General features: G+C 36.5%; 1 protein-coding gene across 1 annotated transcript in view; it reads right to left on the bottom strand.

Annotated features, from left to right (window-relative positions):
* Nucleotides 1-15242, bottom strand: part of FAF1 (Fas (TNFRSF6) associated factor 1) — a 665112-nt gene that overhangs the window by 91117 nt on the left and 558753 nt on the right. The window contains exons 16-17 of the mRNA XM_006839751.1: nt 13697-13777; nt 12299-12376 (exon numbers count right to left, since the gene is read on the bottom strand). Coding sequence (XP_006839814.1) covers nt 12299-12376; nt 13697-13777 — 159 coding nt within the window. The remainder of the gene's footprint in view (nt 1-12298; nt 12377-13696; nt 13778-15242) is intronic.

A 15242-nucleotide genomic window follows, 5' to 3' on the forward strand; every position in this document is an offset into this window, starting at 1 on the left:
TTTCTCCCGTGGAACAGCTGGTAGTTTTGAACTGCTGACCTTGAGGTTCATAGCCCTATTCGTAACCACTACGCTACCAGAACTTCTTAAGGAATGAGCTAGAAGCTAGGAAAAATCCAACAACAACCAATAAACTTACACAGAAAAAAAAATCGTCAATTATAAGATAGGCACTGGACCATAAGGTCAGTTTGAACCACAAGGTTGGCAACTTAAACTCACCAGTCACTCCTTAGAAACCCTACACAGGGATGCTAAGAGTCATAACTAACTCGATGGCACTTAACAACATACAGGGTGAGGGAAAGAGGATGGAAGAAGGGACAGTGAGCATTTTCTGAAGATGCTTTTAAAAACATTTGACATTTGAATTATGTATATGTATTGGACTCCTGGTGTTGTACTGTAGGATCAGCACTGGGCTGTGAACCAAATGTTAGTAGTTCAAACCCACCAGCTGCTCCTCAGAAACCCTATACAGGGTCACTATGAGTCAGAACTGACTTTATAGTACTTAATAACAACAACAACATATGTATTATTTGTTTCAAAATAATTAAAATAAACAACAGAAAACAAAGTTGACTCAAACATCAGTACAGAAAATAAGTTAGCTAATTTCTCTGTCATTTGAGAGAATTCGATTGGTTTTAATACTGCAGTATTGAAAAAAAGTAAAAAAGTTTGCAGTGTACAGAGAAAGCCAGTCTCTTCTATGACTCTGACGATCACCTTCCTGTAGAAGCACTGGGTAATACCATCTACCTCATGGCAGATTGTAAAACTGGGGATTATATAATGAGGGACTTAAAAAAGTTCACGGAAAAGTTCCAGTATCTTTCAATTCAATTTTTCCACAAACTTTTTGAAGTCTTTTCCTACATGATAAATGTAAAGTTCCCAGTGTGGTTTCACACACACAATAGGCTTCAGTTAGTGACTGCTTTGGTTATAATGAAGAGAAGGTCTACATAGAATATCTGACATGGGCAGGATTTTATTGGTCAGATAGTACCAAGTTGTTAATGTTGTTAAGTGCTGTCAAATTGGTTCAAACTCATAGAGACTCTGTATAGGGTTTCTCAGGAGCTGGTGAGTTTGAACTGATGACCTTGCAGTTCAAACCAACCTTATGGTACAGTGATTATTCTACAGTGCCTTACCAGGACTCCAGATATGCTCATGTTTTTATATGGGGAAACTGAGGTCCAGAAATGGACACGTAAGAAATATGTGTTCAGTATAATAGTTCCAAATATTAAAACCATATTAGGGTTCTGTGGCAAGATGGTAGACTAGACAGATACACTACAAAGACATTCTACAATAAAGATACAAGAGACCAAATGAAACAGGCACAGATGAAAATCCTGGAACCCTGAACTTCAGAGGAAAGGTTAGAGAAGTGAATTGAATGCTTGCTGAGCCAGGATGGTGAGAGAGGGAAACTGTTTAATGAATGGTCAGCCAGATGCAGTGCAAACATCTTAAACTTCTGTGAAGAGCTCTGGCAATAGAAGGTGGCCTGGCAGAGCAGATTGACACAGGCAAAACGAAAGGTGTGATTCCTTCTTTTTCCCCATGATCCGCTGGTGACCAGTGGGGTGGCCAGCTCTTAGCCTCATTAATCCCCAGTACAGATGGAAGTTTGGATCCACATAGTTGTGAGCCACATCAGTGTGCCCTGGGGACTGGCTGTGCTGCTTTGGCTTCAGACCCACAGAACCATTAGACTCACATTAGTCTAGGAAACCCTCATAACTAATCACCCTGCCCCCAGCTGCCCTGTGGTCCTAACAGACACTGAAAACAGCTCTATCAAGGGTCTCCACCAACTACTTCCGGACTGAATGCCCTAAACACAGATAACTCCTAGGCCCACAGGAACTCCATCTAGAACCCTGTTGTCACATTCCTCCCATATACACCTTGTGAGCTCTTTGGATGGCAGGAGCTCTCAGAGTTCTCTTTTCTATAGATCCAACAGCTGCACTGTTTTTTCTGTTTGTTTTCCTTTTGTTGTTTCATTATTTTTGTTTATTTTTTCTTCTTCTCTATTTCCTAGAATTTTATCATTTCTATCTCCACTTTTTTCTTTTCTTCTGTTTCTCATTTCCTCTCTTCTTCTTTATTCCCCCTCTGATCTTTCTTTACTACTCTCTATACTCTTCCTCTTTTCATCCTTCCTCTCCCTAGTTTTTCTAAGTGTTTTAAAATTTTGTATCTTCCTTTCATTCTTCTTGTCTGTAGCTCCGTTTCCTGTCCCTCTTTACTCTTATTTATTATATTATTTTTCTCCTTTATTATTTTCTCTTTTCATTATTGGTTGCTTGTTTGTTTATTCTGTTTTGTTTTCTTGGGTGTGTTTGGGTGGATAGATGGGTGGTTTCTCCTTTTTCCCATCTGATACGAGACAGCAATCATGCCCATACATCCTACCTACAACTGTACCCTCTGCAGCTCCACTCACTGGGCAAGAGCCAATACCAGCTCCTATACCACCTAACCAACAATAAACAGTGGCCAGCACCAGCCAAACCCACCCTAAACTGAGGTGCACGAATGGCAAACTCACTTCCATTCTCTAATTACATCCACAGGAGACAGTTGGTGAGAGTCTAACAACACAACAACATATAGTCATCAATTAAATACAAATATATAACACACAATTCTATCTCAGAGAAACATTGTGGTCTGGGATGGAACTCACATTCTGGCCCACTTTTTAGTCAAGTACGTAGATAAGTATATAAGAGGGACATAGGGTATATAAGGAATGCTAACCATGGTGTGGTGCTGTGGGTTAATGCACCACACTGCAAAGTCAGTTCAAGCTCACCAGCTCCTCCTCAGAAACCCTATACAGGGTCATTATGGGTTAGAACCGACTCAACAGCACTTAGCAATAACAACAACAACCATGGAATGGTCAATTATTTAAGATCAAAAGGGCAACATCTACCTAAGGACAACGTTCAGAAGGGTTGGAAAGGAGGGTGGAATGGAAATAAGAACCATAGTGAGAAAGTGGGATAACTGTTGTTACACGGAGGGGATTGCAATCATTGAGATGAAACAAAGTGTATGATTTGTTGAATGTAAAATTGATTATCTTCACTATGAATCTTCATTCAATTCACTGTAAAAAGTTTCAAAATAAAATATATTCTATAATTGTTCTGGTGTGGCACTTCAGGTTAATATGCTGGACTGCAAAGTTGGTTTGAACTGAAAGGTTGGCAGTTCAAGTTCACCAGCCACTTCTCAGAAACTCTATACAGGGTCCCTATGAGTCGGAACTGACTTGAGGGCACTTAACAACAACAACAACAATTGTTGCTAATTGTCATTGCATTAGTTCCAACTCATAGTGACCCTTATCCTTTATTAAACAAAAACATCAAATTCTGTGTTATTGTTTTGAACATCTTTCCCATCTAGGTCAACACACTTCTGAAGACAGCATTTCCATCTCTTTAACCCTTCTCCCAAAGAATTCTATATTCCTGATTTACACCACATCAAAGTGGCAGTTCTGGCATCCTCAAAGGACTCAAATCATGTTCCTTTTAATGTTCTTTAAGTTTTGGAAACAAAAAGAAGTCTGAAGGGACAAGATCAGGGTTGTAGGGTAGATGGGGTAAGGTTTCCCAACAAAATTCTCGTAGGACAGTCCTTGAAACACTTGAAGAATGAGCAGGTGCATTGTTGTGATGGGAAAAAATTCCTCAGTGCAACTTTCCTGGCCTTTTCCTCACAAATAAAGATTTCAATGTTCTTAAAACATCTCCCTAATAAGCTCCTGTGATTGTCTTATGTCCTCTGAATCCATTAGGAATACCTAGTTCCTTTGGAATTCCAAAAGACAATTGCCATAACCTTCTGAGCTGACCTCTCTACCTTGAATTTCACTGACTCAGCAGATCCCCTAGCAGCTACTGTTTTTGACTGGACCTTTTTTGAAAACACTCTAATTAGACTAAGACGAGTACATAACTAATAGAATTTGTCTTCATCCATCCACTAGTGAAGACACATGGTCAAACGTGTTTTGTTTGGAATAAACTCATACATGTATGAACTGAAACCCTAGTATCAATGCTCTTTGATGTACCCTCATATAAAGTTGTTTTTTTTTTCCTTCAAAGTATACATTTTATAATTGTTTTTAAGTTTTTAATTAGGTATAACACAAACATGAGAAGTGTACAGATTTTAAGTGTACAACTTGATAAATGTTCAGAAAGTGAATATATCTATATAACTTGCCCCCTGGTGAAGCATCCCATCTGTCCCCTTCCTGGAAGTTGTTCGTTTTGTTTACTAGGTGTTGGTTGGGTTGGTTCTGACTCATAACAAGAGAATGAAACACTGCCTGGTCCTGTAGTAACCTCACTATCATCCTTATGTTTGAGTCCATTTGTTTCAACCACTATGTCAATCCATGTCACTGAGGCTCATCGTCTTCTTTTTCAATGACCCTCTACTTTAACCAAGCATGACGACCTTCTCTAGGGTCTTGTGCCTCCTTGTAACTAACATGTTCAAAATATGTGAGACAAAGTGTTGCCTTCCTTACTTCTAAGGAGTATTATGGCTGTACTTCTTCTAACATAGATTTGTTTGTTCTTCTGGAAGTCCATGGTATATTTAATATTCTTTGTCAATACCATAACAGAAAGGCATCAAACTATCTCCCATCAATATTAATTAATATTTTGATTTCTAACATGACAGTTAAAAAAACAACAGTGAAATTTTAATCCTTAAATGCAATACTATGTTTAGGAACACAAGCTTTGGGACATACAATGTAGGTTTAAATTCTGGCCTTGAAGCAAGTAGCAGTCTATATGAATTTCAGTTTCTTCATAAGAAATATGGCTAATAATATCTTCTTAGCAGGATTCTTGTATATATGTAATAATGTTTATAAAACACTTAGCAAGTATTGACACACAGGACTTAATGGAAAATTCCTAGCATCAAACTTATGGTGTACCAGTAACACTATGCTCAACAGATAATAGTTATTGTTGGTGCTTTTATCAATATTATGGTACTTCTCTTTGCACCTCATTTAATTCAGAATTTAATGTGATATTTCCTGGTTTCTTCTCTTGGTCTCCCTTTAATCCACCTGTCTGCTTGTGTTCTATTTTGACATTTCCCTACACAGTATAATAACAGATGCTACATTATTGTTGGAACTCAACTAATTATATTAAAGAAGAATAAACAACAGTAGCTCATTATGCTATTCATTGTGCAGACAATGTCTGCTTCTCAATGTACCTAGTCTCCAGGGCTTTCTCTAGAATGAAAACAGACCTCAGGTATACCACACCAGAGGACCAATGTGGGAAACAATGAATAGATATTAGGTAAGTCTGCAGCCTTGGGAGCTGAATACCTAACAGTTTTACTGGTCAAAAAGAACAAAAATATATCAGTACCTCAGTTTCAAATGTAAGGACTAAAAGCAAAGGCCTCATATAAGTAAACACTTTTGTAAACCAATAGCATAAAGGACATCCATGATTGAACAGCCGTCATAGTAAATGCCACTGTTTAACTTCAATTTGGTTTGCTAAACAAATGTAGTGTATTGTTTTAGGCTTATCATAAAACAACGAAAGCTAGTATAAGTTGGAAATATGGATTGATCTTGGACTTCTTTGTTTTTTGGTCTTATATAGACGGTTTTTTAAAATGGAGTATCACACTTACAGCTAATATCCTTTACTTTGTGTGCCAATCTGTTCATTGCTAAAATATGACTGTAGGGAATAGTTTCAGTTCAAGGTTTAAAGAGCATTCCAGGGTACTAGTCTCTAGTCTCAGCTGGCCCAGTAAGTCTGGACTTCATAAGAATTTGCAGAGTAGGATTTTTCTGTGTTTTGCAGGGAGTGTGGGGGTAAGTCGATGGGTAGGAGTAAGGAATAAGGGTTAGGACTGGGACTATGGCTAGGAGTAAGTTAGACCTAGCACTTCACTTATTATCAGGGCTAGGATTAGTGTTAAGAGTAAGAGTTGTGGTACAACTAGTTTTTAGGGTTACAGTTGTTGTTATGTGCCGTGGAGTCTGTTCCGACTCATGGCGACCCTGAACAGTGTTTCCAGGTTGTTAATCTTTACGGGAGCAGAACGCCTCACCTTTCTCCCACAGAGCAGCTGGTAGTTTCGAACTGCTGACCTTGCGGTTCTCAGCCCGATTTGTAACCACTACGCTCCCAGAGCTCCTTTAGGGTTACAGTTAGGCTTATTTAATTTTTATCTTGAAAGCGGTTTGATTTTCTCTTCTTTCATAATTTCTATAACTACATAATTGCCTCTTTTATTTATGGTTTTGTTGTTGTTACAACTGTATCTCTGTTTCTCCATTTTCAGTCTTATAGGTCTGTTTTACCTTGCATACTTCTAAATCTGGGTTGAGTCTAGGTAGTAACATGCATGTTAGTATCAGGTTGTTAGCAGCTGTTGTTAGCTCTCTGTCCAGAGAATGCTCTTTTGTATTTTTCATAAGGTTGGTATGATTTATAGAAATTCTTTTAATTTCTGTTTTTCTGAAAATGACCCAATTTTGTCAAGATATTTGATGGACAGTTTTCCTGGATATACGATTCTTGATTGACAAATTATTTCTTTCTAAGTTTTATACATGTCATTTCATTGCCTTCTTGCCTGCATGGTTTCTAATGAGTTATCAGAGGTTACTCTTGCTAGTTCTCCTTTGACGGTAACTTATTGTTTTTTCCTGAGCTGCTCTTGGGATTCTTTCCTATGATTTTGAAAAGTTTGATTATAGTATGTTGTGGTGTTTTTCTTATGGAGTCTATCCTGTTTGAAGTTCGCTCAACTTCTTCAGAGGTTATCTTCTCATCTTTCATGATGCTAAGAAGTTTTCTTCCAACAAATCTTAAATGATATTCTCTATGGGCTTTTTTTGTGTGGTCTTTTCCTGTTCTGGAATTCCTATCACACCTAAGTTATTCCTCTTGATTGTTGTTGTTAAGTGCTATCAAGTCAGTTTGACTCATAGCAACCCTAGATAGCATTCACGAGGATTGGCTGTTGGGTTTGAACCATGACCTTACCTTGAGGCTAGCAGTCTAGTGCTTATCCTAGTTGTTGTTGTTGTTAAGTGCCATTGAATCAGTGTCCCATATAAATCTTAGGTTTTCTTCAGATTTGTTGTTCTTTTTTTCTGATTATTCAACTTAGTGTTGTTGTTGTTGTTAAGTGTTTTTGAGTTGGTTCTATTCACAGTGATACTGTATAGGGTTTCTGAGGAGCAGCTGGTGGGAATGAACAGCTGACCTTGTGGTTTAAACCAACATTGTAGTCTAGTGTTTTATCCTATAGTACCACACCAGATTATTCAAATAACAAATGAATAATAAAAATATAGAACACTTCACAAATTTGCTTGTCATCCTTGTACAGGGTCCATCTGTTGTTGTTAGGTGCCACGTTAACCTTTTATTACTCCAATGTTAGCATATATGTTGCTGAAGAAAGCATCCAGAGTAGGATTTTATTTTATTTTTTTTATTGTGAATTGAGTGAAGGATTACACTTTCTTTCATTTCAGTGACTGCAATCCCCTCCATGTAACAATTAATCTCATTTTATCCCTGTGGTTCCTATTTCCATTCCACCCTCCTTCCCATCCTTCCTCAATTTTTCCCTTAGAAAAAAGGTTGTCTTTTTGATCTAGAATGATTGCTGTTCCTCCTTTATACTTATCTATTGCTTAGCTGAAAATTGGGCCATGAGAATGAGTTCCTTTCCAGACCTGAAGGGTGGCTGAGGACCATAGTTTCCATTTCCTCCAGTCTCTTTTTGACTAATAAGTTCAGTATTTTTCTTGTAATATTTAGTTTTGTTCCACATTTTAGAGTTGGAATTTTAGTGATTGAATTTTCAGGTAGATACCCAGAAAAAACTATTTTTACACAATTGTATTTTAAGAGAATCTCCTATGAGTAGAACAAAAGATTTACATAATTTACAAACACATACACTCATACACAAATACAAACATACACACACTATCCTCTAAGTGTATGTGAGTACTTACCAAAGCCAATTCATGTCTAGTTGAAGTATCATGTAAGTAGATTAAAGCTAACATTCATTAAATTATCTCATGACTTTGTACTGAGCACAGTTTTGTGTTAGGCATAATTCTAGATGTTGGGTAGATAACAGAGAACAAAACAGATTAAAATTTTTGCCTACATGGAGCCTACAATCTAGTTGAGTGGGGAGAAACAAACATACACAGACAAAATAGTTGTTGACACTGTGCAAATGCTGTGGAAAACAATAAAATAGAGAACATTGGTAGAAGGGAAGGAGGGTAGGAGCCAATATTAAATAGGCTTGCCAGGAAGACCTTAGTAAGCAAAGGCATAAAGGAGAGAGGGAACCATAAGATATGTGGATCTGGCAGAAGAATTATAGGCAGAAGTAAAAGTAAATGGGAAGGCCCCAGCGCCTGGCTTGACTGAAAAATAATAGCAAGGGTGCCACAATATGGATGGAACAAACTGAGTAAGAGAAGTACAGGGGTTGAAACTTGAATGAAAACCACAGATAAATATGACTAGATTTTTTATAACCTTGAGGAGACTACTTAATGAAATTCTCATTTATAAAAATTCAGGTATAATTTATATACAGTAACAGCTACTCTGGAGCCTGATGTGGCACTATAGAATAAGCATTGCACTGCTAAACCCAAGGTTGGTTGTTCAAGTCCACCAGATGTCCTTTGGAAACCCTATACAGGATGTCAGAACAACTAACTCAATAGCAATTAAAAACAATTATCCATCCTTTAGAATGCATACTGTACTTTCTCATGGAAGCAGCAGTCAAGAAATCAAATGACATATTGCATTACGCAAATCTGCTGCACAGGACTTCTTTAAAGTGTTCAAGACAGAGATGTCACTTTGAGGATTAAGGTGAGCCTGACCCAAATCATGGTATTTTCAATAGCCTCATAGGCATGGAAATAAATAAGGAAATAGGCATGGGAATGAATAAGGAACACCATAAAAGAATTGATACATTTGAGTTATAATGTTGGAGGGGAATATTAAAAGTACCATAGACTGTCAGAAGAACAAACCAATCTGTGTTGGAAGAAGTACAGTCAGAATGCTCCTTGGAAGCCAGGATGGCCAAACTTTATTGCTCATACTTTGGACATACTATCAGGAGGGGACAGTCCCTGGAGAAGGACATCATGCTTTGTAAAGTGGTTCAACAAAAAAGAGGAAAAGCTCCAATGAGATGGATTGGCACACTGGCAGCAGCAATGTACTCAAGCATAGAAATGATTGTGAGAGTGGTGCAGAACCAGACAGTGTCTTGTTCTGGTATGCATGAGGTAGTTATGAGTTGGTACAGACTCGACAGCACTTAATAAAAGAATGTATATGTCTGTGCATTCTGACAAATGCACACAAATACATAACCACCATCACCTATGATCTCCCTAAAATTTCCCAATTCCTGTATTGAAAGCTCCTGGTAACCTCTGATCTACTTTCTTAGTTTTGCCTTTTCTTGCATGTTATACATTTGGAATTATAAATGTCATATAAACAGCTTCCTTTAGATAGCGTAATGCATTTGAGATTAATTCATGTAGTTGAATGTAACACTAGTTTATTCATTTTTATTGCTGAATGGTATTCCATTGTATGGGTATACAATACCCAACACCAGTGAGGGACACTTGACAACTATAAATAAATTTGTTATAAACATTTGTGTACATATTTTTGTGTGACTGTTGGTGTCATATGTTAAGTATGTATTTTTATAAGAAAATACCACACATTTCCCAAAGTGGACACACTAATTTAGATTCTCATCATTAATGTATAATAGTTTTCAGTTGCTCCTCATTCTCCAGTATTTGGTATTAACAGTTTTTCTACTAAAAGGCCATCCTAACAGGTATATAATGGTGTCTATTATGATTTTTACATTGCATTTTCCTAATAACAAATAATACAGAGCATCTTTTTACGTGCTTACTAGCCTTCTATATAACTTCTTTGGTGAAGTATCTTCAAATTTCTGCCCATTTTTCACTTGAATTGTTTATTTTCTCATTGAGTTATCTGAGTTCTTGATGTACTCTAGATATTCAACTATATGATTTTCTCCCATCTCTAACCTGTTGATTCAATTTATTAACAGTGTCTTTTACAGGTCAGAAGTCTTTAAGTTTGATAAAATTCAATTTAGGTATTTGCTTTTTTATGGATTTTACTCTTAGTGTCAGAGCTAAGAAATCTTTGCCTAACCAAGGTCCTGAAGATTTTAGTTTAATAAATTTAAAATTTACATTTTAACTCCACTGAATTAATTTTCACATATGATAGGAGGTATAGATTGAATTGGTTATCTTTTTAATGGATATGCAAATTATAGCACCATTTTCCAGATATAGCTTTTCTTCACTGAATTGCCTTTGCATCATTGTAAATCACTATTTGGTCATATATGTATAGGCACATTTATGGCCTTTGTTCTGTTCCATTGATCCATGACTCCATCCTTTTGTCAGTACTACAGTGTCATGATTCTAAGTCTTGAACTCTGGTTGTGTGAGTCATTGAACTTTGTTCTTCTTTATCACACTGTATTGGTTATTCCAGTTTTACTGTGTTTTCATATAAATTTTTAAGTCAGTTTGTCAAGTTCTACAAAAACTCTCCAGAGATTTTGGTTGTATGGGTATTTCACAGTTTGATTATCCCTTTTCCAGTTAAAGATACTTGGTAACTTCACATAAAGCCACTATTAAACATTTATGTACTGATTTTTATATGGAAAAAACTCACTATAATGATTTTGGCTTTTACTTTGAGATATAAAGTTATTGTACGTTTCTGAAGTGACATGATATGACAATTGCTTTCAAAGGATTTACTATCTAGATGGCTTCCTCTTAGTATAAGCAAATCATGACATTAACCTATGTCTAGAAAGAAGTTCTCAAAGTCCTCTGAAAAAAGTTTTGAAAAGGACCTCAACTGATATCACTTCTCTTTGTTTTTAGCACCTTAGGCAAATCTCTAAATTACTTTTACACATGATATTGAAATTCTATTTTCATAAGACTATGAACTCCTAGAGGGCTGGTCCATTGTCTATATTCCTAATCCCTAGCGAGTACTCAAAACTTTGGGGCACTAGTAATTCTTGAAAAATGTTTGCAAAATGATTGAGTGAAAAATTATACAGGTATGGACATGGCATAAACTCATGTGAGAAAACCAACAAATTACATGAATTTCCTGTATCTAGAAGCTGTAGTAGTCAGGGTTCCCAGGAAAAAGAGAACCCACAGGATGAAAATGTAAAGTGTGCATATGCGAATGATTTATTTTAAGGCGATGGCTTATGCATTTATGTGAGCTGGCAGTCTAGGGCACGCCAGCAGGCTGAAAACTCAGTAGGAGTTAACACTGCAGTCTTGAAGCATAATTTCTTCTCTGGGAAATCTTGACTTTTGTTCTTAAGGTTTTCAAATGATTGTATGAAGTGCACCACATTATTAAAGTTAGTCTCTTTCACTTAAAGTCAGCGGACTGTAGATGTTAAACACAGCTACAAAATACATTCACAGCAAAATCGAGCTTAATATTTGATTAACTGGCTGGGTATGATAAGCTAGCCAATTTGACACATAAAATTAACCACCACAGAGGCCCAATAAATGCACAGAGGCCCAATGAGTGGGCAAAGTGAAGCCTGGGGAAGGAGCAGAAAAAACAGTTTCTACATTTTTGGAGTGAGATAATATTCAGAAAGGATGGGAAGTATTTATCAAGCAACAAAAGGGAAAGAAACAAAAAATAATACAAACATTGCATCTAGTCAGGTCAAATTTTATAAGAATTCTTTTAATGTAAGGTCTCCCCTTTCCCCCCACCCCCACCTCTGCCCAAGAAATCTACTGCCACTGAGTCGATTACAATTTATAGCTACCCTAAATAGGGTTTCCGAGGCTGTAAATCTTTATGGGAACAGAAAGCCTCCTTTTTCTTTCTTTGAACAACTGGTGGATTCGAATTGATGACCTTGAAGTTAGAAGCCCAATGTGTAACCCACTACGCCACCAGAGCTCCTTAAGGAAAAGTTAGGTATTCCATATTAAATAAATCCAAGCAAACTGGGAAGAAATATTAATAGCCTTAATTACCAAATACAGTGGAACTATGACCTAGTTTTTTTAAATAAGTTTTCTAAAATGTATGCCTACCTCACGTTCTTCTTCTTGCTCTTTACGAATTTGCTCCAAACGAAACTGTTCAGCCATCTCTCTCTCATGAGCTTCCCTCTGTAGATAAAATAGAAAGGGAACTTGTTGTTGTTAAGTGCCGTTGAGTCGGTTCCGACCCATAGCGACCCTGTACAGGGTTTCCAAGGGTATAAATCTTTACGGGAGTAGAAAGCCTCATCTTTCTCCCGCGGAGCGGCTGGTAGTTTCAAACCGCTGACCTTTAGGTTCGCAGCCCTATTCGTAGCCACTACACTACCAGAGCTCCTTAGAAAGGGAACTGGTTACATTCAAAAGGTTAATTTCTAGCATGGGCCAGAACTACAGTTTGGTGATGCAAGTATCTCTCTTTGAAACAAGAATGGAAATGAAAGCAAAAATAAAGCACAGTTCTCTAATTGTGTTCCTATTCAAATAGCTTTGGCAGTTCTGGGTAGCACATGGCATTCAAGATTCTTCATGACCTTTCTCTGGTCTTCATTTCTGACATTTTTTGCTACCTCTCCTATCCCCAAATCTCAAACTAAATTCACACAAGCCTCTATCGTGTTCTGTGCCATCTAGTCAATTCTCCTGAACATACATGATTTCCTCTTCCCTCCTACCCTTATTTTTCTGTCCAGTTCATATATACCACCTCTTCTATGAAACGTTCTCTAATACATTTCTACTTCATGGGGCTCCATAAAATCTGGGAAAAAAGTTTCTTGGAAATTTCAGTCCACTGAATTTTCACAGAACTCAGTGCTTTGCTTATGGTACTTAGAATTGTTACCTTAGATTAGTCTGTGTTCTTAACTTAATCTATCATATTGTGAGTCCTTCCACAGATGCAGAAACTCTGGCTTACTTAGTACAGAAGTAGGTGCTCATTAAGTTATTTTTCACAAATAATGTGCATGTTACATGTTTTTTCCCCAATCACACCCTCCTTCTGCAAGATATTTTCATAAGTGCATAATGTAAAAATAACCACATAAAATATGTATGTTATTTGTGTATGAATACAGTAAATAAATCACTCATTTTCAACCCTTGCTTAACATCAGAATCACCTGAAAGTATAAATTACAATTAAAAAATTTTAATTTCTAACACCAATCAAAAAAAACTATAGAGCAATTTAAAGCAAGTAAGATAGGTATTAGACTTAATTCTTTTGATTTTTATTTTTCATGATTCCCAACAAACTTTATCTTGTCAAAATGAACCAAGCTTTAAGATCCATGGCTAGAATTATATTCTTTCTGATAATTGAATCTAGATTTCTCCATTGCAAGCCCAATATTCTTAGGGATCAAAGTATAAAAGGGGTTGGCACTTAAATAATGAAAAACTATTTGAATTCTTTATCCCAGAAAGGTCCCTGATCAAACCTACTTTTGCTCTGTCAGCCTCAAGTGAAAGACGATAGGCTTCATCTTGCTCTCTCTTCACATTTTCTCTGGCCTCACGTTCATCCTTAAAAGAAAAAGATTCAATACATTCGATGCATATTACCACTTTAGAAAAAAAAAAGAAAGAAAAACAAAAAAATAATGGTATTTCCCCATCTTATACTTGTGTTAATTTGTTAGAATTACATAAAACCCTTACATTATATAGGATATAAAAAAACAAGATAAACAGCACTTGTATAGTAGGGGGAAAAAATTGGGGAAAAGAGAAAAAAAGAGAGCTTGAATTCTATTACTCCCACTCAAGACCCAGGGCAAGTTATTTAACTTACACATCTTAATTTCTTCAACAATAAAATGGAAGCAATCTCTGACTCATAGGATTATCATAAGAATTTAATGCAATATTATAAAAGCTGTGTAGCAAATACCTGGCACTTAAACTTTATAATTATTCCCTCTTTTTCTGAGTTTTCTATGACAAATTTGGAAATTGTCAGCATTGGGACAAAGGACTTGAAAGGAGTGTTAAAAAGTAATCCCCTGGTCAACAAGGAAGGAGGTTGAAAACAAAATATCACAGTCCATACCACACCACTAAAACTTTGGGTATCATATAAATACAGTTTATCCTTATTATTTTCAGATTCTGTCTACTCACTAAAATTTGCAACATTTAAACAATACTTGTGGAGCTTTCTTGGTCATTTTGAGATCACTTGCGAGCTGACTTGACAGCACTTTGTACAAAGTGGCAAAATTTGAGTCACCTGATAACCAAAGTCAAAGTTCTTTTTGTTTTAGTTTTCAAACTAAACTAGTATCTTTTTTAGACCCTATTTAACTCATGTATTTGCATTTATATGTGTTTTCTCTTGTTGCTGATGTTGCTGTTTCAAATGGCTCCCACAAAGAGCTGAAGTGTTATCTGATCTTCCTAAGCATCTCAAGGCTATGATGTACCTTACAGATAAATTATGTGTGTTAGAAGAGCTTTGTTTATGTATAGAGCTATTGGCCCTGAACTCAATGTTAATAAATCAATATATATTAAATAAGGTGTCTTTAAACACCAACACATATAAAGCAAAGTTATGTATTGACCAGTAGATAAAAATGTTGTGATCAGAAGCTCACAGAAATCTAACCCTGTATTTTCCCTAGAAATAATGGTTTAGCATCTTAATTCACTATTTTAAATAAAACACTGACTTTGTCCTATAAAAACAGTGTCTTTATAGAACATAACTACCATGACTAATGAAAATCAACTGTATTTTCCCACTGTATTTACACTCATGAAGCATGGATAATAGAAACTATCTAAGTTGGAAAGCTAAATATATTAGTTTCTAAAGTAATTATCCTGGTGTGGCGCTGTGGGTTAATGTGCCAGACAGCAAAGCCATTTGAACTGTAAGGTCGGCAGTTCACGCTCACCAGCTGCTCCTCGGAAACCCTATACAGGGTAGCTATGGGTCGGAGCTCTGGTAGCGTAGTGGTTATGAATCGGGCTGTGAACCTTAAAG

The sequence above is a fragment of the Chrysochloris asiatica genome, unplaced genomic scaffold (genome assembly GCF_000296735.1).
Source record: "Chrysochloris asiatica unplaced genomic scaffold, ChrAsi1.0 scaffold00026, whole genome shotgun sequence".
Classification (NCBI taxonomy): Eukaryota; Metazoa; Chordata; class Mammalia; order Afrosoricida; family Chrysochloridae; genus Chrysochloris; species Chrysochloris asiatica.